We start from the raw sequence: 27123 nt of genomic DNA, 5'->3' as shown, positions 1-27123 counted from the left end.
TCAGGAAACGCAAATCAAAGGCCTCTCATGCGTTACGGTGGTCGGAAAGGCCCTGGAGCAATAGGCCGCGTCAGCCTGGAAGAAAGCGCACACGTATTGCAGACTCCTCCGCTCAGCAGAAGGTCCAGTCCAGGGCTGGCAGGGCGTAAAGGCTTAGCGTCAGCAACACCTTCTCACCCGACGCGTCCTGCTTTCCTAAAGGGCTTGGTCACTCAACAAGCTTTTCCATTGGTTTAGAGAAGGGAGAGCCCGCCTTTCCCCGTTATCGATTGGCTGCCCGTACTCCCGCCTGGTTAGGAGGCGGGGTTTGGGCGCTTTCAGATTGCATCAGCTGGTCTTTCCGTACCACGTGGCTCAAGAGCAGTGTTCCCGGCAGCCCCATCCCATCTCTGTTCGGCCTCCGCTGTCCTCTCCCTCCAGACCATCGCTTTTGGTTTCCATCTTCTCTTCGTGGTTCGCCGATGTCCGAGGAGAAGGCCAGCAGTCCTTCAGGGAAGATGGGAGGCGAGGAGAAGCTGGTGAGTGGAGCCGGGAGGCCGGCCCGGGGCTCTCTTTGGTACCCAGCGGCCGTGCCAGGCGGGGACGAAAAGAAGGAAGCGGCCGGGATCGTGTGGGGCGGAGGAACCGATGTAGAACGATAGAACGAACTCCTGGAGAAGTCAGTCTCCTTTGAGGAGAAATCGTCCATTCATAGCACAGGGCGGAGCCTTGCAGGTCATATCTGAGTCTATCCTCTTTTTGTAGGTGAGGAAACAGACCATGAGTGAGTGAGTTGCTCAGAATCACATCTAATTAGAAATCGAGATAATTACGGAACTCTCAGACTAGTGTTTTATCGCACCTTAAGCGAGAAGAACATTGCAGAGACTCACTTAATCCTAAAACCTTTTTAAGGGTAGAAGTCTCTCTAAGAAAAGGAAAACCTAGTTCCCGAGATCTGATCGAACTCGCTCAAGTTTGGCTGATTTGTAATAAATGGTGGAGGCCAGATGACCTGACAAACTGTAGAGAGCTTACACACTTCCCCTGCCTGGTGCTGGAGGCATGTCTTATCTTATTTCACACTTGTTAATAGTTTCACTTTCGAATTTTCTCTTTGTTGTCATCGTTGCTTAAGAACATCTCCCAGGTCACTTTCATGCCACCAGGTCGAGTTTGTTTGTTGTTTACGATTAATAAATGTCAAGTATTCATTCTGTGAGTCACTGTGCTGGGGCATGCAACTAGGAAGGTGTATAGGATCCAGCCTGGCCTGGAGGGCCTCACAGTCTGGTGTGTGAAAGGAAAACATTGATTTTGCAGTGGAGTTAAAGAAGCAGGAGTGCCCAACTCTGCTTGGGAGCGCACTTTTGAATTGAGTTTGGAAGAATGGTGTAAGTTTATTAGGTAAACCAGATAGGGCAGGGCTTTCCAGGTAAAAGTACGTAGTGAAGGCACTGAAAGGGCAACCTTGAGTGAATTGTCTGTGGGGTTGCTTGCAAGAGATATGCCAGAAGGGGGAGCTACAGGGATCAGAAGGATCTAGACAACCAAGGATAGTTGAAGTTTACTACAAGTGAAAGTTTTTAAGCAGAGAAGCGGTAGATATGAATTGTAGTTTTAAAGATCACGCTGGCATTGAGGTGGAAGGTGCATTGGAAAGAGGTGAAACCACAAGCAGGAGGCTCTTGTAATAGTCCACGTGAGAGGTGGTGAGGTCTTCAGCCAAAGCAGCCTCTGCCCTAACTCTTGATAGGACAGATTACTTAAAAGCCACAATTTTCTCATCAGTAAGGTTAGTATGTCCTCTAATTCAGGAACTGAAAGAGGAAAATTCATGTGTGTATATTCTAAACTATGAACTATATGTGTGTGTGTATATATACATATATATACATTATATACAATGAAATATTACACAGCCATAAGATGAAATATTGCCATTTGCAACAACATGGATGGATCTTGAGATAATCATGTTAAGAGAAATAAGTCAGACAGAAAAAGTTGAGAACCATGTGATTTCACTCATATATGGCATATAAAACTGAAAGCAACAAATGAGCAAGACAAACAAACAAAAGCTTGTGGGCACAGGCAACAGTTTAATGGTTACCATTGGGAAGAGGAGGGGGAGAAGTAGATAAGGGTAAAGTGGGTTAAACATAGTGACAGAAGATTTGGCTTTAGGTGGTAAACACACAGAATATACAAATGATGTATTATTGAGTTGCACACTTAAAACATATAATTTTTTCAACCAATGTCAGCCCAATAAATTTAATTTAAAAAAGTGATAAATGGTGCTTATTCATAGACTTTTTTCAATTCATAAAAATAAATGGTATTTTTACTGTTTTTAACCTGTTTATTTACTTATTTTTGTTTAATAGTCTATAGTCAATGTTCCATGTCCATAAATATTTTGCTATACTATTCTTAATTGGAGGTGATGTATGGCTAACAAATATATGATTTCTCCCTTCTCCAATAATAATTACCTAATATTTATTGAGTGCTAATATTTATTGAGTGGGATCTAGTAGTGTATTACATGCTCATTCAGTCCTCAAAATAACTCTGAACTGGCTTTTGTTATTTTGTTTCCCCATTATACAAATGAGGAAACAAGTATAGGCACAGTAAGTAACTTGCTCAGACCCAGTATTCTGTAACCAATACTCATAACCCAATTGCTGTCCTGCCTCCTGTCATCACCTGGAAACAAGTCAGGGATACTCTGTCAAAACTATTGGATCCCTGTGACATACTTATCCCAGCTATCAGTCTCTGGGATTGAATTTACTTAAACTACACTCTGCAGATACCTTTCCTCCAACTCGTAAACATCCCTGAGGAAGGTAATTCTGTAGCTTCCCTTCACAATCCAGTTCTGTGTCCCAACATTTAGGTTGAAATTTTAGGTCGCTTTTACATAAGTATGTAATAAATAAATACATATTTTTGTTCTGTTTTCATGGGAAATAGAAAACAGCTGCCTGCTGTCTTGCAAATTGTAATAAAGACAGAATGGGCCTCAGGGTTCGAGGAGACCTGTTTTGATGTCCCAGCTCTGCGACTTACTACCTGTATACTAATGAGCTAATTACCCTCTTTGAGCTAGTATTCTCATTTGTAAAATAGAGACATTTTTAGAGCACAGAAAACCTTTGGGTTAATTCTCTCCCTCTTTTTAACTACTACTATTCATTTCACAAATAGCCATGTGACCAAAACCTAAAACATATTATTAGAAAAATAGAATTATTTCATTCCTTTTTTATTTTAAACCTGCAGAGACAGACCTACAATTAGTTTTCATCCCTTCTCTTACGAAATACACTTGACTAGTTACATCACTTCTGTAGTGTAGTGAAGGCATATAGGGAATCTTGTAACCATCTAGTACTTTACTTGAATAGAATGGACTTAAATTATGTTTGTTATTCATCTGTTGACTGTAAATAAACCTTGAAAATATTAAATTCGGAATCCCAGAGTGGGGGAAGTTTTAACTCAGCATGAAATTAGGAATAATATATTTTATAGTTTAGTTTATTATTATTTTAAATTATACAAGTAACATGTTTTATAAGATTCAAAAGAGCAACCAAAGTGTTCAGCTCTTAAATGGATAAATAAACAGTGGAATATTATTTGGCAATAAAAAGGAATGGAGTACTGATACATGGAACATGGATACTGAAACTTTTTGTGCACTTTGCTTTAGGATGTTTCTGGGCAGTCACAGTGAAGTAATGTGTTTCTGAGAAAATCCTCTTCACGGTAACCCAAAATGTAGTTCAGGGTTTCTTGACTTCAACACTGTTGACACTGGACTAAAGAATTATTTGCTATAGGAGGCTGTCCTGTGCATTGCTGGGTGTTTAGCAACATGCCTAGCCTCTACCTACTACATGCCAACTGTACCCTTTACTTTGTCAACCAAAATGTCTAAGTGTTTCCTGGGGGACAAAATTGCTTCTGGTTGAGAAACACTGGTATAGACCTGCTGCTGTTGGTTGCTTTTTTGCACAGGACTTATTACTTTACAACTTTCTATGACTTCATGTACTTCTGATTGAAGTCTATGTTCCTTACGGTAACGTTTAGTGCTTGCTTCTGTCTGAGCCATAGTCTGTCTTAAATTACTCCCTAAAACAATCCTGCTTTAGTCAGCCTGGTTTAGTCTGTGTCTGCCCCTCTCTCTTTCTCTTTTTAACATGCCCAACAGTAAGCTTATGTGTACACCTAGAACACATTTTCTCCATTTTTGAAATCCAGCTTCTTGAAATCTTCATCCTTGAAAGTCCTAACGCTTACTATTGTCCTAGCTTATTTGACATCTAATTGTAGCGCTGCAACTGTATTCTTTTCTCCTCCAGGAGTTTTTCACACATGTATGCCTTAGTTTCCCTGGAGAGATTAAGTTTGCACGTGGTAGGGATTGAGTTTGCTTCATCTGCAGATTTAACAAATACCGCAAGCACAGAGGCTCTTGGTGGTACTTGTGGAATGAATGGATATATACTGCACTGATTTTTTTCCTGAAAATACTGTTATTGAATAATCACCTCGTCATGGCTACATATTTAAATATGTCCACATAAGCCTAAAGCAAGAGTCAGGAGAACAGGCAAAATAAATAAAATGTGAAGACTTGAACTCTTCTGTTTTTTTTCGGAGTTATCTATATTATAAGTTGTTAACTTGTCTTTCACAGTGATCAGATTTTCTAGTCTTTCAAAATCAAATTTTCACTTTCTTTTAAACAGATGCTAGAATAACATCCTCAAAATTTTTCTGGGGGGCAGCATGGAGGGTTGTCAAATTAGATTAAAATATAAAAACCTTTTTTTTTTTTGCTTATATAGGTAGGTGCCAGTGAGGAGAAGCGAAAGGAAGGAGGCAAGAAGAAGAACAAAGAAGGATCTGGGGATGGAGGTCGAGCAGAGGTAAGGCTCTGCTGTTAAATATTGACAGGTGGCAGGGAGCTGTCTCAGACTCATCCTGTGTAAGATACTAGTGGTTTACATGGGGTTGTGAGATGGCACTAGGTGTGAAAATGAGGGAGAAGGATTAGGAAAGTCTGAGATGGGAAGAAAGACTTGCAGTTACTTTTTGTTGAACGAGGTAAACAACTGAAGTCTGATGGTAAGAAAGTCTGTGAGATTAGAAAAGAAAATAAGAGAACAAAAGTTGCAGAGATGGAGACTCTGGTACTTACCCACTATGATTATTTCATTCGGTAAGATGTTATGGAGGAGAGACTTGGTGTTTGAGCTGATACTGAACACAACAGAAACCAAAGCAAGCCCACTTCCTTGACTCATTCACACTGTTTCCACCTAGACCTGCTGCTAGGGTTTGCTTTTAAGCCAGGATAAATCTCCTTGAGGCCTCTCAAGTGTAGAGAAAATGCTGTCCGTTCCCTGCGCTTTTCAAAAGTAAGCCGGAAATCAGCCTGGTTCTGGGCATCCCGCTTCAGGAGGCAGTAAAGCTTCTCTTCCTACTTTATTTTTGATGTTGAACTGCTATAAACTGTGCTTCACTTGTTTTAGTCATTAGAACCATTTTATTAGAGACTCTTTGGAAAGCTACCAGAATGCAAAGAACAAAGGAATAGGCTTTAAGAAGTATATTATAGCATAATAAACTGGCTTTAAAGCACTATTTTTATCAGTGCCGTGTTGCTAAATTGATAGTGCTTCCATTCAGCTAAGGGTAAGTTTGTAGGTGATTGAGGACCACTGAGTGTTGCTTAGAGTGCTGCCTAACCGTCGGCTTATGTTTTGTCCATTATATCCCACTGTAATTGTGGGGGAAATTGTTGATTGTGAATTTAAAAATTTGCAAGTAAGTGGAAAAATGCATATGTTCCCTAATTTCTTCTTTATACTTTCAATACAATAGTACAGGCTATTCTGTTAAGAATTAGCTTGGAAATAGGAAACAAAGGTTACAAACAATTAGAGGACTTTTCTGAATAGAGAATTATAAGTGCAGCATGGGATTATATATGTACTAAGTGATCTTTCTGGGAAAACGTGTGCAGTGAGATGTCCAAGATGTTTCCTTCTCTGTGCTCCCATCATTTATGTACTTGTCCTGTTCCCCTTCTAAGGGCAATGTGCAGGTCTTGTTCTTCTCTGCATTCCCAGGGCCTGGCACAAAGAGTATCTGCTCCATGAATGTGGAATAAATTAAGCTTGACACTGAGTTCTTCTGATTAGGAAGTGCCAAGTGAATATGGAGATAAACTGCAGAGAGATTCAGAAGGTCCTGTGGGTGGGTGAGACTGTAAATGCTTCCCGGTAGGTAGGGCCAGGCAGTGTGCTTCCACCTGAGGGGTCAGGGTGTGGCTGTAGAATGCCAGGCTCTGAACTCTCAGTTAATTCGTTGGGCCTTCACCGTTGAGGGTTAGGGACCCCTATGATAATTCATTAAAAGGCTCCTAAAGAGCACCCGACTGACTAGAGAAAAAAAATGCTGTAGGAGGGAATTATAAAGAGATTGGGGCTCTTCCATGTCAAAAGATGAAGACCGAGAAAAATCATGATTGAAACGAGAAGGAAATTTTGTATAAGAGGAAGAAAAAGTACTATTTCATATAAGATAAACTTATTGTTCTAATAAGTTATATTTGGTCTGAAAATATGTATATTTTTAAGATATGGCTGTTTTTTTTCTTTTACTCTGATATGTAGGGAAATGTTAACCTCTGAAGGTGACATAGTAGGTAACTGACCACCAGCAACCATGGTACACAAGCTGGGTGATCAGTGAGTCTATATAGCATGGCTGATTTTTATTTTCTGTCCTCACAAGTCATTTTCTCAAGGAGTAGATCCACTTGTGCTCCTTTCAGATTGCACGTTATATTGAAATATATTTTATATGGAATTTTGGGTAGCATTGTCAAAACTGAATAAGTGTTAAAGCATTCAGTTTTAAATCAGCATTTAGTTGATTTAAATCTATGTGAATATAGAAACTCATGGTAAATTTAAGCCATCCCCTCTTCGCTTTTGTATGTAGCTGTTAATTTAATATACAGGTCATTTTTATTTGAAAATCATAAATTATGTTAGTGGTTTGACTGTTTTGTGATCACAGATTCACAACTTGCCTTTTGAAATGATTTAAAGACTGGAGTCTGACAGTAGAGGAAGTCAAATCTCTGGTTATTGTCTATTTTTTTTTCTTTGTCAGATTTTTGGGAACCTGAGTAGATGTTTTATATAAAATATTTTACATAAAATATTTTTCTTGATTTAATGCACTGTAGGCAATCATGTTGTGCTCTTTTCTTATATTTGCTAATTAAGTCCTCCCAAGAAAGATAGTTATTATGGCTTTGAATTCAGTAAATAACTTTCCTTGAATGGGAGTCCTTAAGACAAATAAATTTATAGTTGGTTACTTAAAAATTGTGAATGGAAATATAGTCTGACCATCTTCACAGACCATATCTTGAACAAGATTGATACAAAATGGAAAAGCCAGCTAGTTTTTATTTCCAGTATTGTTTATAGTTGTAGTTAATTAAGATCGTTTAGTTAGAAAAGTCCTTAAGAGAACATCTTAAAAGAAAAAAATCACTTTATGCAAATAATAGCAAAATGGTAATAATTGTTCATATAGGTTGTTGGCAACCCAAATATTTTTTGTTATTTATACCCTATTTTTTAAATTTTCTTAAAGTAAAAATTATAAGAAGAGAGCATTTAACTATTTTAACTTCATTTAGGACATTAAGGTAATGCTTGGTGATTTTGGCAATCCATTTACCACATTGAATCAGTAATCAGGGTTTTTTAATTGTCTTTTTATTCTTTCCCTTTTCTGAAAAGGAAAACAAGTATTTACTGATTATTTATTTCCTCATTCGTTGTCTTGCAGTTGAATCCTTGGCCTGAATATATTAACACGCGTCTTGAAATGTATAATAAACTAAAAGCAGAACATGATTCCATTCTGGCAGAAAAGGCAGAAAAAGCAAGCAAGCCAATTAAAGTCACTCTGCCTGATGGTAAACAGATTGATGCAGAATCCTGGAAAACTACGCCATATCAAATTGCTTCTGGAATTAGGTATAAACTACACCTGTGACCTTTTGTTTGTAATTAAACTTTTAAACAATTGTCTTGCCAAGTTTTTATATGTTACTGTTCAATGTTTTTAATGTTTAATTTACATTATTTGGGATTTTTAAAAATCAAAATGATGTGGAACTTTATAGTTGAAATTTAATTTCTGAGAGACTATACTTTGGTCATACCTTACGAGAATTTTGTATTATTAGTTCTTATGCTTTGATCATAAATGTCACAAAGTCAAGTAGACAATATTTCACATATTTTGACTTAAATGCCTTATTTTTGAAGTTAAATGAAGGTCAGTCATCTCACCTGGAAAAGTTGAACTCATATATGACACATGAAAAAAATGTATTTATAAATCCAAAGAAGTGCCATGTCTAATCTTAAAACTTAATGCTTTTTGGGGGTTGGGAAGAAGTAGCTGAGAAATAGATACATGGTTTGTACTATAGTAAATGCTTTCTTAATCTGATATGCTATCATGATCAATAGTTGGTCAGTTTATCAGAAAATGATAAAGCTGGGGAAGCATACATTGATCCATGTTATCTTGTATCAGGTGTTGGCAAACTGTGGTCATAGTCTGTTTTTATACAGCCTGAGAGCTGAGAATGGTTCTTAAATGTTTTGAAAAAATAAGACAAGTAAGAAGAATATGCGACAGAGACCGTGTGTGGCCTAAAATAATTATATGGCCCTTTGCAGAAAAAGTTTGCCAACCTCTGTCTTAAACATTTTAGTTTAAAACATGTAAATATGTATTTATTCACTAATTGTGTGTGTGTGTGTGAATAGCCCAGTACTTGAGAAGCAATCTGAGTGCAGAATCCTTTCAGATTTTTATGTAGTTACTTCAGTTATCCCTAACTTGACTGTATTTTTTAGTGATCGGTTTTTATTAAGCCTTCCCAAACATTTGCCTTGCTTTTCATAAAAACCATAATTCCCTTGTTGTATTATTATTTCTTTCTATTTCTATTTATACTATTTAATTATATTTGAGTTGAAACACATGAAATCACCATATGATTGTCAAAAATAGTTGATTATCATCAATTTCACATCGTCGAACCTGAGACATAAAGTGACAGGTAAATAAACAAGTTTGGGAACCAACTCAGCTGATTATTGCTGAGCTCACAATACAAATGGTGGGAGTAGAAGCAGTTAGGTCAATGAGCCATGAGTCTTCGATGTGCCATGGACATTGGTTAGTGCTTTTTACAAAGAGAATAGTGTTTTAATTTGACCACTACTTCTGCCTAAAGTACTACTACTACTTGTAATATCAAGCAGGTTTCCATGTGAGAGCATAAATAACTGGGTAGACCTTTAAATATCAGTTCAATCTGTCATTTTAAAGGTCATTTGAATAAGAGGTCCCTCCATTGTTACACACTGATATTGTAGCTGTGTCAGTATTGAAATTCAGGCTCCTTTAGTCCAGGAATTTTTTCTCTACATTCTACAATATTGCCCTCCAGATTACATTGGAATTTATAAAGTGGGCAATTGGAAATAATTTTTTGAGAACTGCAAAATTTTAAATTGAATTACATAAGACATTTGTGAGTTTTAAAGCTGGACTTAAGTCACTCATCCACAAGTGAGAGTGCTTAATAAGGGTGCTTAATTTTTACAACAGTCCAGAATAACTTCTTATTCTGTGAAAAATTACAGCATGAATAACAGGATGTAAACGTTCAGATGATTAGTAGTGAATAAGAAATGGAAGAGAAAAAGAAGGTATGCTCCATTTGCTCTAGAAGGTTTTTGAAGTTTTGTTTTCTGAATTTTAAAGTATGGATTATTTTATCCCTTCTTTGAAAAATTGAAATGATCCGGTATGGTCTATTTGTGATCTCCATTTTCAAAGTAGCTCTAATGTAAGCATCTCAGGGCACCATTTTGAACCCTAAGATAAAAGTCATTTTTTTTCCTCAAGAATATGGAGTATTAGTAGTTGCCTTTTGATCAGTTCTTTAGTCTTTTGAAAACTGTCTTACACCAATGTGATAAAATACATTTCTCTCTGCCAAATCCATGTGTGTTTTGCGAAATATGTATATTTTATTCATTTTATTGGCTTTATTTGATCTCAGGAGAGAAGGAAACATTGGATATAATTTATGGTAAATTCAGTGAGAACATTGAAAATGGAATGGGAATTTATTGTTTACCTTCTGTTTGTTCTTCTGTCCTTAAATGGGGGAGGTTGTATAATGTTGGCTGTAAACCTTTAACAGAGCAAGGAGAGAACCACCCAGTACAGCAACTATAGCTAGCGTAAGCCTTCTGGTGGTATATTTAAAGACTGATCGTGTAAAGGCTGTACACTTTTCCTCCGTAGCGTAGAGTGTGTTCTGCTTTTGCTGAGTTATCAAGACTTACAGACTGTCATTTCTCCAGCTCCATGAAGATCTGCAATCTGACTAACCTTACTCAATTCTGCTCTAGCCACAGAGCTTCCTAAACCTTTCTTAACTTTCCTCCCTGTTTGCATCCATGCCCATTCCCTCCTCTGGAGAGCCAGCTTGTCTTCTTTTCTTCTTGTTCAAATCTCTTGATCTTTTAACCCATCGAGACTTCACCCTTGAAGCTTGTCCAGACTACTCTGACCTATGTTTCTTTCCCCTTCTCAGAACGCCTGTGGCTTTTACACACACTTGGTGTGGTCTGACATCTCATCACTCGATGACACTTTGTGTTGTTTACCGAAGTGTGTCTAGATGACAATTTTACCATATTAGTAAAAAAGTTTTATTGAACAGTCCTATATATTACCTATTTATTTGTTATAAGTAATACCATCTTAGGCATTTGAGTAATTTATTGTGAGGTTAGCATTGCCTCTCAGAAAAAATTCTGTTACAGATTTACAGGAAGAAGAGCAGGGAACTTATTTTGTAGCCTCACCCTCATCCCTTGCCTTTTGGAGTCTAAATAGCTTAGCTTGGTGGATGATTTATTTGGAGTATTTAAAAAATTAATCAGACCACCTAAAATTGTTTATTAGAGTTGCCGTATCTGCTTAAATAAGCATTAAATGTCACAAAATAGTGTTCTGAATTTTCAGAATCTTCTAGTTATATTCTTAGGTACATTTTGGGGGTTTGTCACTTTTCATTTTATTTCAGAGAGATATACATATATATGTAATATATATCATGTTAATATATAGTGTTTATTTTCCTGGTTTTTCCCCTCTCAAATTAAGTGTTGTACTACAAAAGATTCTTTTTTAGAGTCTTGTGTTTTATACATATGTGCATATTTTTTAAGTCAAGGCCTGGCTGATAACACCATTATTGCTAAAGTGAATAAAGTTGTTTGGGACCTGGACCGTCCTCTGGAAGAAGATTGTACTTTGGAGCTTCTCAAATTTGAGGATGAGGAGGCCCAAGCAGTAAGTGTTTATTCACTAATCATTGAATTTCAGGATGAAAATTCCCATTTGTAATGTCTTCTAGCTCTCTGCAGTATTTCTCATACTACTGCCAGTGTGTAAGATTTATCAATGTTTTGCTGTCGTATTAGAAATCTTCGTTTTGTTTTTCATCAAGAGAACATAATAAAAGTGCTCGCCTTATAAAAATAAGAAGTGAAGTTGAATAAATTTATTTTCATTAGTAGATACTAAAATGGAGAAAATGTTCTGGGAATTCTATTAAAATTTTATTTAAAATTGATTATGCAAGTAAAATTTATTTTTTCACTATCCATCAACACTTAAGCAAGATGTATATATTTAACAAATAAATTTGAAGTGCTCTCCATATTGGACAGTTGATTTCCATATTTTTCTCATCTTAAAATGCAGATCCACTGAAAGCACAATAAAAACCTGCATTTGATGGCAAGACTGCCTCTTGTTTCATGATGGTATACTATATAAAGAGAAATAAAATATGTTGTTTTATTTTGTTTCATTGATGAAGGTTTACTTACGTATACGAATCAATGGTTTTAGAATACATTCTGGATTTCTTAAAGATAATTTAAAAAATTATTTGGGTACCCTACTATTAAATCTTAAAAACTTTGCCTTGGATATATTCCAGCTTATCTGAATGACCAGCTTAAAGCCAAGTACTGCCATTTGATTTCAGGGACCATATATTGTCCTTATGTTTTATAGTTGTACCACTTTTGTTGTTTGGGGCCAATAAGAAACGAGCAGATATAATTCTTAAGTGACGCTCCACAGCCAAGTAAAGGCGGAGCAGAGCACATGGGATTTGGGTACATTGACTCAAGAGACCCTGGCCCATTGCAATCAAGAAGACAGTCACATTGTGGGTGGCAGTTGTTTTCAGGGGACAAAATCCATCTCATTTAATTAATGATGCTAATTTGAATTTAATGAGTTCGAAAACAGCTAAACTAGGTAGTTTCTAAGATATGAGTACAATTTAGTAATTAACATTCTTTTAAATTATTTTGGCTCTGAATAGAATCACACTGAAGTTTGTAGATTTGTAAATTTAGATTTTTATATCAAGTTTATTTGTAATAAATTTTCTATATCTCTTTCAGTATGATTCTGTTCAGAGCCAAAATAATTTAAAAGGATGTTAATTACTAAATTGTACTCATACCTTAGCTATATTAACTTACAGTTTGTATGCCCAGTCTCAGAACTCATTTTTCTTTGAATTTTCAGGTATATTGGCACTCGAGTGCTCACATAATGGGTGAAGCCATGGAAAGAGTATATGGCGGATGTTTATGTTATGGTCCACCAATCGAAAATGGATTCTATTATGACATGTACCTTGAAGAAGGGTAAGTTATGTAAATAGATAAAGAAAAATCTGAATTACTATGGGTCTATACATTATTTTTAAAGAGTTCTCAGTAAAGGAGGAATGATATAAAGCTTGTTCCTTCATAGTCACCAAGTATTCCCGCTACCAAAGCTTCAGTTGTAGTAACTTATAAAATTACAGAGACTTTAGTGAGAGGTTTGTTCTACATCAATGGAGGAAGAGCCTTAAGGCAGCGGTCCCCAACCTTTTTGGCCCCAGGGACTGGTGCTCCTATGAGAATCTAACGCCTGATGATCTGAGGTGGAGCTGAGGTGGTGATGCTAGTGCTGGGGAGCGGCTGCAAATACAGATGAAGCTTTGCTCGCCCGCCTCTCACCTTCTCCTGTGTGGCCTGGTTCCTAACGGGCCACAGACCAATTTCAGTCCACAGCCTGGGGCTTGGGGACCCCTGCCCTAAGATATATTGGGAAATAAAATGAAGCTGGTCCTCTCTTCTCCTTTAAATCTGGTTATAGAGTTAGGAGGGAGGATTCACTAGTGAGAACAGCCTCTGTGATGACCAGGGTAGAAGCCACTGAAAATATAAATTATAAAAGTACTTTATGAAAAATGTCTAGTTTATGATTCTAATACATGATACAAGGGTCTAATTTTTTGTATTAAAACCTTGAAGTATTCTAAAGAAACATTCCTCCAACCTATGGTGTGAGTAGAATGGAATGGAAAGAGATTAATTATACTTTCTTCTTCAGGGGTGTGTCCAGCAATGATTTCTCTTCTTTAGAGACTTTGTGTAAGAAAATCATTAAAGAAAAACAGGCTTTTGAAAGATTGGAAGTTAAGAAAGAAACTTTGTTGGAAATGTTTAAGGTAAATTGAACCATGACATATGGCATTTACTCTTACATCACTCATTAATGTTATTTGAAGTTGTCACGCTGGGTTTTAGTGTACTAAGTCGAAGCTTGTCCTGTTCTTTATAAAAATTTAAGTGTTTCAAAACATGAAATATTGATTTGTTAATATTCATACACTGCTTTGTGTACTTTGAGTTATATTGTAGCTATAGTACTTAGAGGTAAAAATTAAAGAAGAGTTTTTTAAAAAATAAATTTTTCCTATTTTCAGTACAACAAGTTCAAATGCCGGATATTGAATGAAAAAGTGAATACCCCAACTACCACAGTCTATAGGTAAGAATATCAAATGTCACTAAATACAACTAGTATACTTGTCATTTAAGTCTTTTATAAAAATTCCTTTCATTTTGTCTTTAGGTGTGGCCCCTTGATAGATCTCTGCCGAGGCCCTCATGTCAGACACACCGGCAAAATTAAGACTCTGAAAATACACAAAGTGAGCAATGTGACTTTGAAGACTCTCTATGTAAATGTGTTTGTTTGCCATAGATATATGTTTAAACTTATTGGTTTCTCTTTCTACCATTTTTCTTTTGCATATGTAAGGGTGGATTTTTTTTCTCATGCTGTCTCTTGACTGTGGGTGTTATATGTGGTTAGCTGTTTTTAGCTGAAATCTTTCCAAGCAGTGGCTGGCTGGCCATTCACCACCAGAGCACATGGGGATGGAGGTTGGGGGATTCACAAAATCACAGTTATGGGCCATCACGGCCCTAAAAGCATTGAGACTCAATGTCAGAGTATGTGCTTTTGCCCTTTGTGTGTCTCAGGTAACAATTACCCAAGTTGTTCTTGTTAAAACCAAGCTAATCCTGCTAGTGTCGTACCGGTTTATAAATATTTTATGGGTAATTATTAAAATATACTTTGTCATGAGAATAAGTGATGAAGACTCTTTTGTTGGTTTATTTTCCATTTTGGCTTAATCATTTGTGAGAGGAGCTTCTGTGGTCAGTCATGTTCTGGGAGCTGCGTTTGAGCAGGTATTGAGGGGTGGGCTCTATTGAGGGAATTAAACAGGCAGCTTCGTGCTACGGAGCGAGCACAGCTGTTCCCGCTCAGCCTCAGGGCAACTGTGAGATGTTTGTTTACTAAGTGTGCACTTTCTGTGCCATTTTCTTGTATAGGGGCTACTGTAAATTTGATTCATAAGGTGACTGTGAGAATAACTAACTCTTACAATAAATGAGATGTTTACAAATTTGAATATCATTTCACGATTAATCTGTGTTTTCAGAATTCTTCCACATACTGGGAAGGCAAAGCAGATATGGAGACTCTCCAGAGGATTTACGGAATTTCATTCCCAGATCCTAAGATGTTGAAAGAGTGGGAGAGGTTCCAAGAGGAAGCCAAGAACCGAGATCATCGAAAAATTGGGAGAGTATGTTAAAAACAAAAAACAGTAATGTGTCTAGACTGAGTTTTCTTTATTTTCACTTGAAATGTAGCTATATTAAGTACTAGGATTTGCCTTTTGAAGAAATGCTATCACTTTCAAGTATTGTACTGTGTCCTATTTAAGATTTTAACTACTTTTATTGAGAACAAATGCTGATGACCTACAATTTTCAGTTAAAGAAGCACTGCAGTGTTTCATAGAGCTGGGAGATATTTTGGAGGTCAGCTGGTCTCACTGACATATAGTAAAGATGTAGAAACTGAGTCACAGAAAGATTAATCTACTTGTTGCCTAAGCTGATGTAACGAGTACCAGTGGATTCTATGGTGTCATTTCCTTTATCCTCATACCTGTGAATGGTTTTTAAACTGGAAGTTAAGTTTTAGATGAAAACATTTCTTTCTGAAATTGTGTTCGCTCAGTGCCAGGCATCCTTGGTTGTTAGGTTATGAAGCTTGAGCCGGAGGTGGCATCCGCTGCCATGCTCCCTTGACTACTTGAAGTAAATTCCAGCAGTGATTGGTGGGGCAATCTCTGAAAAGTCTGACCATTTCAGAAGGGGGAGGTTAGGCAAGAAAATAGGAGGTGTGTTTCATTCACCATGACCCAAAGTCACCAACTTTACCTCCGTTTTCTATTTTATTATCACTGTTTTTTTTTCCTTATCTCCTTCTTGCCACTCTTACTTTAAAGAAAAAAAAAAAAATGAAGAAAAATTAAAAACACCCAGATCTTAGAGCTTTAAGAAATTAAAACTAATAGCTTCCCTCTGTGGATAGAAGAGAACTAAGACCCGTGCTCCATGTCACTTTTGGGTAAACTTGACCAGATTCAGTAATGTAACAGGCAGAGAACTAAGTTGTAAAGCAACTGTAGTTCTGTACCATTAAATTGCACGACAGAATGTCGACATGTTTTCTTCAGATTGGGAATGGCACAAATCAAAATAAGAGATATCATATTCTAACTCAAGAACACTGAAGTTTACGTTGATGTTATGTACATATGAGCATTCTTTGCTTTTCTCTTACCCAGGATCAAGAACTATATTTCTTCCATGAACTCAGCCCTGGAAGTTGCTTTTTCCTGCCGAAGGGAGCGTACATTTATAATACGCTTATCGAATTCATCAGGGTAAACCATACTCATTATTCTGCAGATTTAAGACATAAATTGATTTTATTAAATAAGGTCCGCTAAAGGGAAAGATAATCTTGTATTTAAGAAGAAACATTTGAAGAATGAATAAAAATGAGAGTCTGAGTTCTCATAAAACGTTTAAAAACATTTTCTTCTTAACACATGATTTTGTCCACATGGGTGTGTACACAGGGGAGAAACCAGTGATCTTGAAGTGGGACTTATGACTCTTTAGACAGGAGCTCTGTGTGCTCTGACAATGCGTTTGTATTTTCCTGGAAAAGCGTTAGTCTTTACGTTGCTTTTTTTTCTTTGTAAATTATGAAGTGTTTAAAGCATACATCTATAGAGAATAGTCTCACCAATATCTGTGTACACACCACCTAATTTGACACATTTTTACATTGGACTATATTTGCTTCAGATTTTTTATTGAAGTAAACTAATACACATACAGTAACGGGGGGAATCTCCTCTGTTGGACCACTTTCTGGTCCTTTCCTAGAAGAGACTATCCTTTTGAAGTTGACATGGATCCTTCTTATCTCTGTTGTTGTATACTACCCTATATGTATGTGTCCTAAATAGTTTGTGTTTTAAATTTACATAAATGAAGTCTCATTTGTGTATTAGTCTGAACTGTGATTTTTAAAAAATACATACAGATCCAGTTATTGTCACTTGTTACCTGTTATTCCCTTATATAACTACCACAGTATGCCCAATCCTTTATTGGTGGACAGTGGTGTAATTTCTGATTTTTCCCGTGTTACTAATTGTGCTGCATTATGACAAACGTCATTTCGACGCTTAAGTACATGTGCAAGAGTTTCTTCTTTGGTGTACTTCCAAGTAGAATTTTGGATTAAAACTTGTATATCTCAAACTTCATTAGAGAGTATAAAATTGCTTTTTAAATTTGTACTCCCATCAGAAGAATAAGCATTTACTTCTCTACACATGCATTCTGTTTTCTAACAGAGTGAATATAGGAAACGAGGATTCCAGGAGGTAGTCACCCCAAACATTTACAACAGCCGACTCTGGATGACCTCGGGTCACTGGCAGCACTATAGCGAGAACATGTTCTCCTTTGAGGTGGAGAAGGAACTGTTTGCTCTGAAACCCATGAACTGTCCAGGACACTGGTATTTAGCAGCTTTCAGTTTCTATTGATGATTTTCCCATGCTGCAATTAGCCCTAGATTGCTTTTCTTCCTTTGCAAGAATTTTTGTTAAAAACAAGCTATGTAATCAGAAGAGTATTTAAATGCAACGTTATTGTGGTATTAGAATTTCTTCTATGCCTGATTTGGTCCTCAGATCTATAGAAATGCAAGAATGGCACTGGGGTAATAGCAGTGAACAGGCAGAATATAAAACAGGAAGACTGAAATGTGGGGCATAGCAAATTCTCTAAGTTTTTCATTTCTTAAAGAAACGGGTTCTATCAAAACCTACTGCTATGAGTTAACATCCTTGGGAAATCTTTGCCTTATGGCTGCTCCTCTTCCTACCCTTGAAAGTTGGGTGAAGAACAGCTTGGGTAGGACTAGGGAGATCTATGTCTACGGGTGGCTCGGTGTCTATTGCTCCGAGAAGTAAGGCCTCAAGGACAGAGGAGGTAAGAGGAATCTCCACAAGGGAACTGGGTTGTAGGTCAGGGAACCGATTGAGTTCATTCTTAGTTTTCCCAGATTCTTCAAAGTGTCTGAAGCACCTTCGGACTAACAGGGATCTGAAGCACTTTGGGGAGAGACAGGAAAGCACAGGCCTTAGTTTCCACTGTTATACGCAATTTGTATAATGCTAAGGTGGTGGGTTTTTTTTTTTTTTTAAATGTGCACCTTAAAAGCAGTGCTCAAATTAATGGAAATATTGAGCACAAGGATTTGGCTCCAGACTTAACAGGAAGAAGTTTTTTATTCTCTCTTAATTATGGATGGTTGTTATAATTTATTTGCCGTCTCATTCATGCCAGCGCTTATACTGATATTTGACACCCAGCATTTGAGAAATGCTGCCTTTATGAACAATGAAAATCAGTGGCTTTTTGACAGCCTTTCATGTAATATTGCAGAAGCAATTTTTATTCCTGTATTAAATATCAGTGGGTTTTACTTTTTTCTTCAGCCTTATGTTTGATCATCGGCCAAGATCCTGGCGAGAGCTACCTCTGCGGTTAGCCGATTTTGGGGTACTTCATAGGAACGAGCTTTCAGGAGCACTCACAGGACTCACACGGGTACGAAGGTTCCAGCAGGATGACGCTCACATATTCTGTGCTATGGAGCAGGTATGAGACTCTGGGATAAAATACGCTGAAAGAAGTGTCAAGAAAGTCTAGGAAAATTACCGCTGTGTCATTCTTTTTTTTTTATTTAAAGATTGAGGATGAAATAAAAGGTTGTTTGGATTTTCTGCGTACAGTATATAGCATATTTGGATTTTCTTTTAAACTGAACTTGTCTACTCGCCCAGAAAAATTCCTTGGAGATATTGAAGTCTGGAATCAAGCTGAGAAAGTAAGTGTTATTTTTCAGCATGCTTGAATTCTATTTGGCTGAAATTGGCTTTCTCTGTAAGGTAAGAAAGCCAAGCCTCTTTAAATGGATAAAAGCAAAAGAAAATTGGAAATGGTTCATAGGTTTGAGTAAGCTAGTTTTTTTTCTGTATGATTTTGTATTTAGAAATGGTTGGATGTGTTTTCAGTCATTAGGTGTATTAGTATGTTCAGGTGGACAGAATGATAAAGCAGAGAATAGTGGCCCATGAAAGTAATTACTGTACCTTCATTCTCAAATTAGACTGGTAGAAGTTGCAGATCAACAAAAATTAAAATCATTTTTGCTTTATCTTTAGCAACTGGAAAACAGCCTGAATGATTTTGGTGAAAAGTGGGAGTTAAACCCTGGAGATGGGGCTTTCTATGGTCCAAAGGTCAGTAGCAAAGTATATTTGATTAATGTGACTTTCATTTTTGAGTGAAGAAGAGATTACTTTAAAATAAGTTTTAAAAAAAGGGAAAATCAGCCCTAATACAGTTGTTGAGCTCAGCTTTAAAATAGGCAGCATCTCATAATAACCCAATCTTTGCTTCTTAGATTGACATACAGATTAAAGATGCCATTGGTCGGTACCACCAGTGTGCAACAATCCAGCTGGATTTTCAGTTGCCCATCAGATTTAATCTTACTTTTGTAAGGTAGGTTTCTGGTGTCTGCTCTGAATATTTTTTTTCAAGGACCTATTAAGGAATGAATACATATATATTCAGTTTTGTATGTATATACACACACACACAAAATAAAGGAAAACAAAATTTTTTTCTTTCTAGTCATGATGGTGATGATAAGAAAAAACCAGTGATTATCCATAGAGCCATCTTGGGGTCAGTGGAAAGAATGATTGCCATCCTCACTGAAAACTACGCAGGCAAATGGTAACTTTCATCATTGTTTTCTCCTGTTTTTTGTCTAGCTGATGTAAATTGCCTCTAAAAAATGTCTACTCTCTAGTTTAGTTATGTGATGGAAAGTGAGAATGATTCCAATTAGTTACTTCTAATTAATGCCAAGTATTCACTAAGGAATCATAATCTAAACCCAAATTTTTAGCTTTAAGAATATTTGTTATGAGTAATTATTTTTATTTCAGAACTTCATTTGTTGAATGTTATATAATACTTTCTAATTAGGAATTATTATTCAGTAAGAAGCATATTTGTTGTTTTGATGGCTTTTCAGGTTTTGGGGTTTATATGGCTTTGATGTTTTCATCTGAGTAAACAAGAGTACTTTGGTTTACCTTGTTCAGTATTGTTGACAGTAATAAGTATTTTGACACCCTTTAGAAGCCACACATTTTGTTTTATATATATAATTGAAAGTATAGACTCCAAACTGATCAACAGTTTGTGTCTTGTTATGTTTTTGCTGGAAAGATATGAGCACATGATTTTATTTTTAAGCGGTTTTGCCTGGGCCCACAATTCGTAAAGGCAATTGAAAACAACACAACGTTATAAAACACTCATTTTCTAGAGCCTGCCATATTAACTGTATTGATGCAAAACTTCTGCAAAATGTTATAAATCGGTTTTTTCTTACACATTGCAGTCATTTCAGTTTTATTTATAATTTGGTTCTTGATGTTAGGAGAATGTCTCATACTTGTCAGTGAAATAAAATAATCTCTTTTCAGTTATATTTTACAGAATCAAATATGGAAAACATTCTCTATGTTACATCTAGAGTACAGGGGATCATCAGCTAATTGCTCTGCCAAACCCATGGAAGGTGGGGAAAAGCCCACCATGTGGGTAGAATTTAGTGCCTATTCCAGGCTTTCCCCTGATGTAACAAAACAACTTAAAATAGAGGAATGATCAAGAGACACACAGGCCTGATGTCTGTGGCATTGGGAGGGTTTCACACCTGAAATACTGTATTCCCAAGGGAGGACTACAGATGCGGTCATCTTTTAATAAGTAATGAAAACACTCATTTTTACCAAATACTGTCACCAGTTGTCATCGGTTACAATTTGCTGAATCCTGCAAATTGGATCTTGTATAAACTGAAGACAGTCTGTGTCCCCCATGAAGAAGAAGTAATAAAATAACACATGAACGAAACTTTTTGAATCACCAAGCGTGGTTCTTTTACAGCTTGTTGACATCTCTGGCAGCCTGTGCATGGTGTTCTGTGACCTGATATATTGAAGTGTGAGGCATAGTCCTGCCCCCAATTAGTTTTGCCGTCTGTTTAGCAAGACAAAACTTAAATTAGATTTTTCTTATTTAGGATTAGTTTTCTGCACCTGGATCTCTCATTAGTTTTTATTGGAGTTTGAAAAAAGCTGTGTTTTTTAAAGTGGCACTCACATGTTTCAGGAAAAGATACTAAAGAGTAGACTAATAAATGTGCCATCTTTGTTTAGGAAAATCCACATTGAATATTTTTAATTTCTTCTAAAGGCCCTTCTGGCTGTCTCCTCGCCAGGTGATGGTAGTTGCAGTGGGACCAACATGTGATGAATATGCCCAAAAGGTAATCTGTAATAATGACCTTTTTTTTTTTTTACGGTATTTTCAGTTTTATTATAAAATCACACCCACAACAAAGATTGTCATAAGTCATTTCTTGGCTCTGCTTGCATTCAGTACTTGCTCTTGAGCAGCTATCTTTGGTTTTACCATCTGACATGTTCCTTATATCGTTTCGTGCCGTCTTTTTGTCCTGCCAGGCACTGCTTCTGCTATTTCTTTATGACTTTTCTTTAAATTTAGTATCTGTTATTCGGGTAAATCAAGCTGCTTATGATATAGAGAAATGTTACTATTTTCGATCTGTGGTAAGCTTGACTAGGTTATTTACTTCTTTAATGCTTTTCTCTGTGTTTCCATGATCAGAAGACATAATTTGGGTAGTGTTTAGTATTAGCAAATAGTGAATGCCTCTGTGTGCTATGTAAATTCAAATGTATAGTGCAGTTTAAGTTGCTCTTTGACTCAGAGTAATTTTGCTTCATTTTCAATATAAATTTCTTCCATTATTTGAAACTTTTTTTCAGGTTAATGGCACGCCAGACCACTGCTTTGCCCTACCCACCAAAAACTACCTTACTATGTAGAAATATCTGTTCATACTTCATACCCGAAAGACTAGAACAATCTCTTTTTTTATGGCAACAATTCTATACTAAGGAATATTAAATTATTAAAAGTTGTGTTATAAAAAAAGCATTGTTTCAGAATCACAAGTTATAAGTAATAAATTGTTTAGTTAAAACAGGTGAAAATCTAAAATTCATTGAACAATCTTATAACATCAAAAACATGTTTCCAAATCATCAAAATAAATTGCACTCAGGTCTCAACCATCTTTAAGAAATAAATAAACTTTAAACACGCTAAATAGCAAAAGATTCAGACATACTGTATTCCTATTACTGCACACAGCAGTTTTAGTTCTAAACGATGAGAGTCAGTTATGTTCCATGGTTAATTCTTTGTGCTTCATCTTATATGCATTGTGAAGGCTCACACAGAAAGACGAGGTCTGTATTAGTCAACTCATTTCTCAGCTGGAAACAGTACTGACCTCCCTTCTCTCTGGGGGTCAGGTGGCATTTAGAATTATGCAGGGGTAGAGTTTTTACTTTGGGGTTTTTTTCAGTTATATGGATTGAAGTGGGGCACTACTGCTGATACTTAATGACTAGGGACCAGAGGTTGAACAGTCTACGGTTATGGGGCCACTCCCCCAATTGCAGAATAGCCCAACTCACATGTATACAGGGCCATGGTGAGAAACTAAGACACTGGTGCTTTATTCTTTAAAGTAGGTTACAGTTGAAAATGTAGTCTTATCCTGGCACTTTAATAAACTATGTAAGAACCCTTCTGGAATTTGCATACTTATAAAAATCCCAACAGGTTCATTAGTTAAGGATCATTAAGGCATGAACACCTGTTAGTGAAATACAAATGCTTCATTCACATTTTTCTGTCATATTGGTGGTAGTTGGTTGACAGGTTGATGAAAAATTAATCTGGTGTATTTAATTTATAATCAGTGCAATTTAATCTAGTGTTGCTTTTTTATAAAGGAAAAATACTGAAAACATTGTTTACTTAATACACGAAGACTTGAGACAATAAAGTGGAATTGGTATTTTTGAGGGAAAAAGGCAGCAGTGAATAATAGTAGCTAACGCAGTTTGCCAACTTTAAATTCCTGGAAGTTTATTTAGATGTCTCGATTTGATTTTGGCTCTAAGTCCTTTATCTGCCTCCTTCATTTAATGAGCTTCCTTTTCATCTTTGGGATGAGATTCAAGACACATGGATATACAAAGATGTGAGGAGGAAAAAAACAGTTGTTAGACTGATTTTGACATAAGATGACAGGAGAAAAGAGTCTACATTTTATTAAGAATAAAATAACCTGATGATTGGGTAATTTTATATATATATACATATTAAATTATATATATGTAAAATTATATATAAAAAATTATATGTAAAATTTTATATATATATAAAATAAACCAACAAATAAATTTGTCGACATGCTCAAATCCAAAGTGAATTTAATAATTAGCTCTATAGAAATAGTTTCATTTACATGTGGTATATTATAGCCTGGTAATATGTGTCCATTCCCTAAACCATCAAAGTATCCAATATTTACAAATTACATCTCTTATCATATTAAGTTGAAACACACCATTTTTGTTCTCATGTCCCCCATCAGACCTTTGGGAACATTAAAAGCCTGTCCCTTCATGTTTCCAGTGATTAGCTCAGTGCTCAGCACATTGCAGGAAGACCCTCCATGAGTGGCTGGTGAGCAAGGTGGCAAGTAGAACAGGCAGTAAGTTGTTGGAAGTGGCTGAGATAGGACATGATAAGCTTTGTTTTAATCAAAAGAAAATCACTGTTGAGAAAGAAAAAAATTACTTTTAATATTTCTCAAACCCGATATTTTCTTTTATTTTACTTACTCTTGGAGAGTTCTATTTAATGAGTCATATACACAGAATTATTAAAGAAATAATTAGTGTTAAAAGACAGTTTATATTCCATTTTCTAGGAATATGAAAGGAGCTGTCGTGATGCCTTTAGCCTATAGTTTGTGCGATCAACATTTTAAAAAAGTATTGGACACAAATGGCAGCACTGGATGGATTCCTGTTACCAACTTGCTGCCTATTTGAGGCATCAGAAATGTTATATTCTCTATTAAAACTGGACAACCATCATTGGGTGTTAAATGTAGACCGATTATTTTCTAGAAGCTATATAGGGAGTTTAAGATTATATTTGCAAAAAGGATTTCTTTCCTTCTGTAATGTATGTTTTAAGACAGCTAATTAAATTTACCTTATTGATTGCCTGAATTCTTATTTTTAAGGATTTTCTAAAACATTCAAGAGCAGAATATGTTGTTTTGATTTTATTTTTATTGTAGGCCCGGGTCACAAATTAATGATGTATGTATTTTAATAATATGTTAACATTTCTTTTTTAATGCTTACACAAATTGCATGATTTCTTTTGCATGATTACACAAATTGCAGGTTAAATAAAAATCATTTAAGATCAAAATATTCTCATTTTAGATCTGAAGAATCCTATATCTCTATTTAAATAGGTACGGCAGCAATTCCATGATGCTAAATTCATGGTGGACGTCGATCTGGATCCGGGCTGTACATTAAATAAGAAGATCAGAAACGCACAGTTAGCACAGTATAACTTCATCCTGGGTAAGAAAGGAAGCTTACCAGAGAAAATCTGCCAAACCTTACGAGAATTCTGAAATCTTGACACTTAGACTTAAGAGAATTGTAGTTGTCAGTTTAGTTCCTTCTAATCCTGATTCTTACACTATTAAGTTTATTTAGTTAATATAAGAATGTAAAATTTTGGTGTGAAAAAATATTCTTTAAAAGTCTGTCTAAAAATTTTCTCCCCTTCACCTTTTATTTCTTCATATGGTTAAGTTTTTATTAAGTTTTAATCATTGCAAAGTGGGTTTTTTGTTGTCTTTTATTTTAATGAAGAGACTTTTAAATGGGTTTCCCTACTATACGTGGTCACCTATATATTTTAATCAGAAGAAACTACAAGACGGCTTTGGGTCCTGGGATTTCTGTTGGAATGTCCAATACGAACCCTTCTGTCTAAGGATTCTTATTGTCTTTTGTTTTAGTTGTTGGTGAAAAAGAGAAAAGTGGCGGCACTGTTAACATTCGTACAAGAGATAACAAGGTACATGGAGAACGTACCGTTGGTGAAACCATCGAGCGGCTGCAGCAGCTCAAGCAGTTCCGCAGCAAACAGGCAGAAGAAGAATTTTAATGAAGAACATTGCCCCTCTCAGCTCAGTGGGAAAGGATGAGCAAGTGTTGGCGCTAATCCAGAGCGTTAACTTCGTACTCTGGAAAACATTAATTTATACCGAACTCGGAATGGTTTGGCACAGTCTGCTTAGGTGACTACAGGAGAGCAACCTTTTTTGACCTAGACAAGTTTTAGACAATGTGTATTTGAAGGAGGTAATTAAAAGGGACACATTAAAATGATTTTATTCATTAACTATCTGAGCACTGGAAATAAACCATGAGGAATGCTTTAGTGGGATCAGGGAGAACATTTTTGTAAATTTAATGCATTTGAAAAATAAAATCAGATTAGATTCAGATGAAAGACTAGAATTAGATTATGGTATAAAAATAAAAACTTTAAAATTCATATGTTTCAAAAGACTTCTCTGACCTTCACATACATACCACACAGGTACCTGGCACAAATTGCATGATTGTATTTATCTTTAATGTTTTATAACAAATATGATGTAAGTTTGGGGAGGGGAGCAGATCTGCAGTGTATATTCTCAGAGTGGGATATGAACTAGGCACCTCCTTCTCGGTCACAGGATAACTTAATCTTTTAGGGGTGTCACTTTTACTTTACTTCTTTTTTAATATAAACCTTTTAAACAATTAAAACCAACCATGGATCTAATGTAGAGTAGATTTGCACAAATTTTTAAGATAAAAGATGAGTCTTCAAAGAAATATATGTTTATGGCAGACTATTCTGGGCCATCGAGTCTCTTATTAGACAAATTCCTTATTCTCATAAGGGATAAGTTTTGAATTTTTCTACCAGCGAATGGTGTTTCAAAGAACACCACAAAATAAGGAATTCCTTATGTGGATATATATGAATTTCTCTTTAATCATTTTTAAAAGGCAACATCTTGGCAGTTTTTTAATAACCCTGCCATTATGTGAGCAAGGGTCACGGAAAAGCAAAGCCAATTTGCATAGATCAATCCTCACTTTAATAGAGGAGATATGATCTTTAATCATAGGGATTTTTTTTGAAATTTTATAATTAAGGCTTGCTTTATGACTCTCTTAAGACTTAGGCTTTGATAGGTTTGTAATTAATTTTCATGTGTATCTTGAGAGAAACTATTTAAACGAGAACTTTGCATTTTCAAGTCATGAACCAAAATTGCTGAATCATTTTTAAATAATATATTTGATCATTATTATTTTTTTTAAATTCACAGTATCTTAGTTTGGATTTTTCTTCAGTTAAAAAAAAATTATATTACAAAATCATTCTGTAGTCCAAAGACCAACTATGATTTTAGCTACATTTTTCATTTCCTATTTTATACTTAAAACAACAAATGTCTTATGTATTAACAATTTCCTTGAGATATTTATAGAAGCTTTATAAACCTTTCAAAGCTTAAGATATAAAATATATTTTGAAGACATAGATTGGCAGGACTGGGAACCCAACAATCCTCTTTGTAACAGACACCTTCTTAGCTTAGTCCTTGCTTCCAGTGGAAGCATTAAAAGACCACCACTAAGGGCTCTTCCAGTTTGTGGGCTTATTCCATCAAAGCTCTTTTCTCTGCAGTTAGTTTGTTTTGTTTCTTTTCTTTTCCTTCTGTTTCCTGGAGGGCAGAGACTGTTCTATTGACTTACTCATCTGTTCTGTTCCGATATGTAACAAGAGTTGAAAGAACCTAACTGCAAAGCCTTTATTGAGCATCTAGTCTATTGAGAGTTATCTTGGCAGTCAGATATACAGGAACGATTTGAGATTAATGACAACAAAGTTGGAATCACTGTGTGATAAATTCTGTAAAGACAGATTTTGTAAAGTAAAAAATAGGTACCAAAATAAAGTGTAGGTATCAAAATGTGTAAAATAGGTACCAAAACTAAAATCTGTCACAAATACTGAGCAGTCAGATTATAGGCAAGTGAAAAGG

At 35.9% G+C, this 27123-nt stretch overlaps 1 protein-coding gene across 1 annotated transcript; it reads left to right on the top strand.

The window, feature by feature from the left end:
* The first annotated feature begins 327 nt into the window (after nucleotides 1-327).
* TARS1 (threonyl-tRNA synthetase 1) lies at nucleotides 328-25574 on the top strand. Its single transcript, XM_039842714.1, has 19 exons — nucleotides 328-518; nucleotides 4854-4934; nucleotides 7882-8072; nucleotides 11364-11487; nucleotides 12745-12866; nucleotides 13603-13720; nucleotides 13979-14043; nucleotides 14128-14206; nucleotides 15008-15154; nucleotides 16208-16306; nucleotides 17294-17460; nucleotides 18446-18608; nucleotides 18700-18837; nucleotides 19175-19252; nucleotides 19417-19517; nucleotides 19650-19754; nucleotides 21291-21363; nucleotides 24472-24586; nucleotides 25033-25574. Exons 1-19 carry the CDS (start codon nucleotides 462-464, stop codon nucleotides 25179-25181), a joined length of 2172 nt encoding a protein of 723 aa, XP_039698648.1. The 5' UTR covers nucleotides 328-461; the 3' UTR covers nucleotides 25182-25574.
* The last annotated feature ends 1549 nt before the right edge of the window (nucleotides 25575-27123 follow it).

This window comes from Pteropus medius, unplaced genomic scaffold (genome assembly GCF_902729225.1).
Source record: "Pteropus medius unplaced genomic scaffold, Ma_sr-lr_union100, whole genome shotgun sequence".
In the NCBI taxonomy this organism is placed as follows: domain Eukaryota; kingdom Metazoa; phylum Chordata; class Mammalia; order Chiroptera; family Pteropodidae; genus Pteropus; species Pteropus medius.
Note: the sequence above shows the minus strand (reverse complement) of the source record. Positions and strands in the feature narration are given on the sequence as shown.

Bases quoted from the DNA above. Each gene is read 5' to 3' on its own strand.
- TARS1 (XM_039842714.1), top strand. From the start codon at position 462: ATGTCCGAGGAGAAGGCCAGCAGTCCTTCAGGGAAGATGGGAGGCGAG. The intron at 18,838-19,174 runs GTAAGTGTTATT...CTTTATCTTTAG, and splicing joins TCTGGAATCAAGCTGAGAAA to CAACTGGAAAACAGCCTGAA. The intron at 19,755-21,290 runs GTAACTTTCATC...TTTCTTCTAAAG, and splicing joins GAAAACTACGCAGGCAAATG to GCCCTTCTGGCTGTCTCCTC.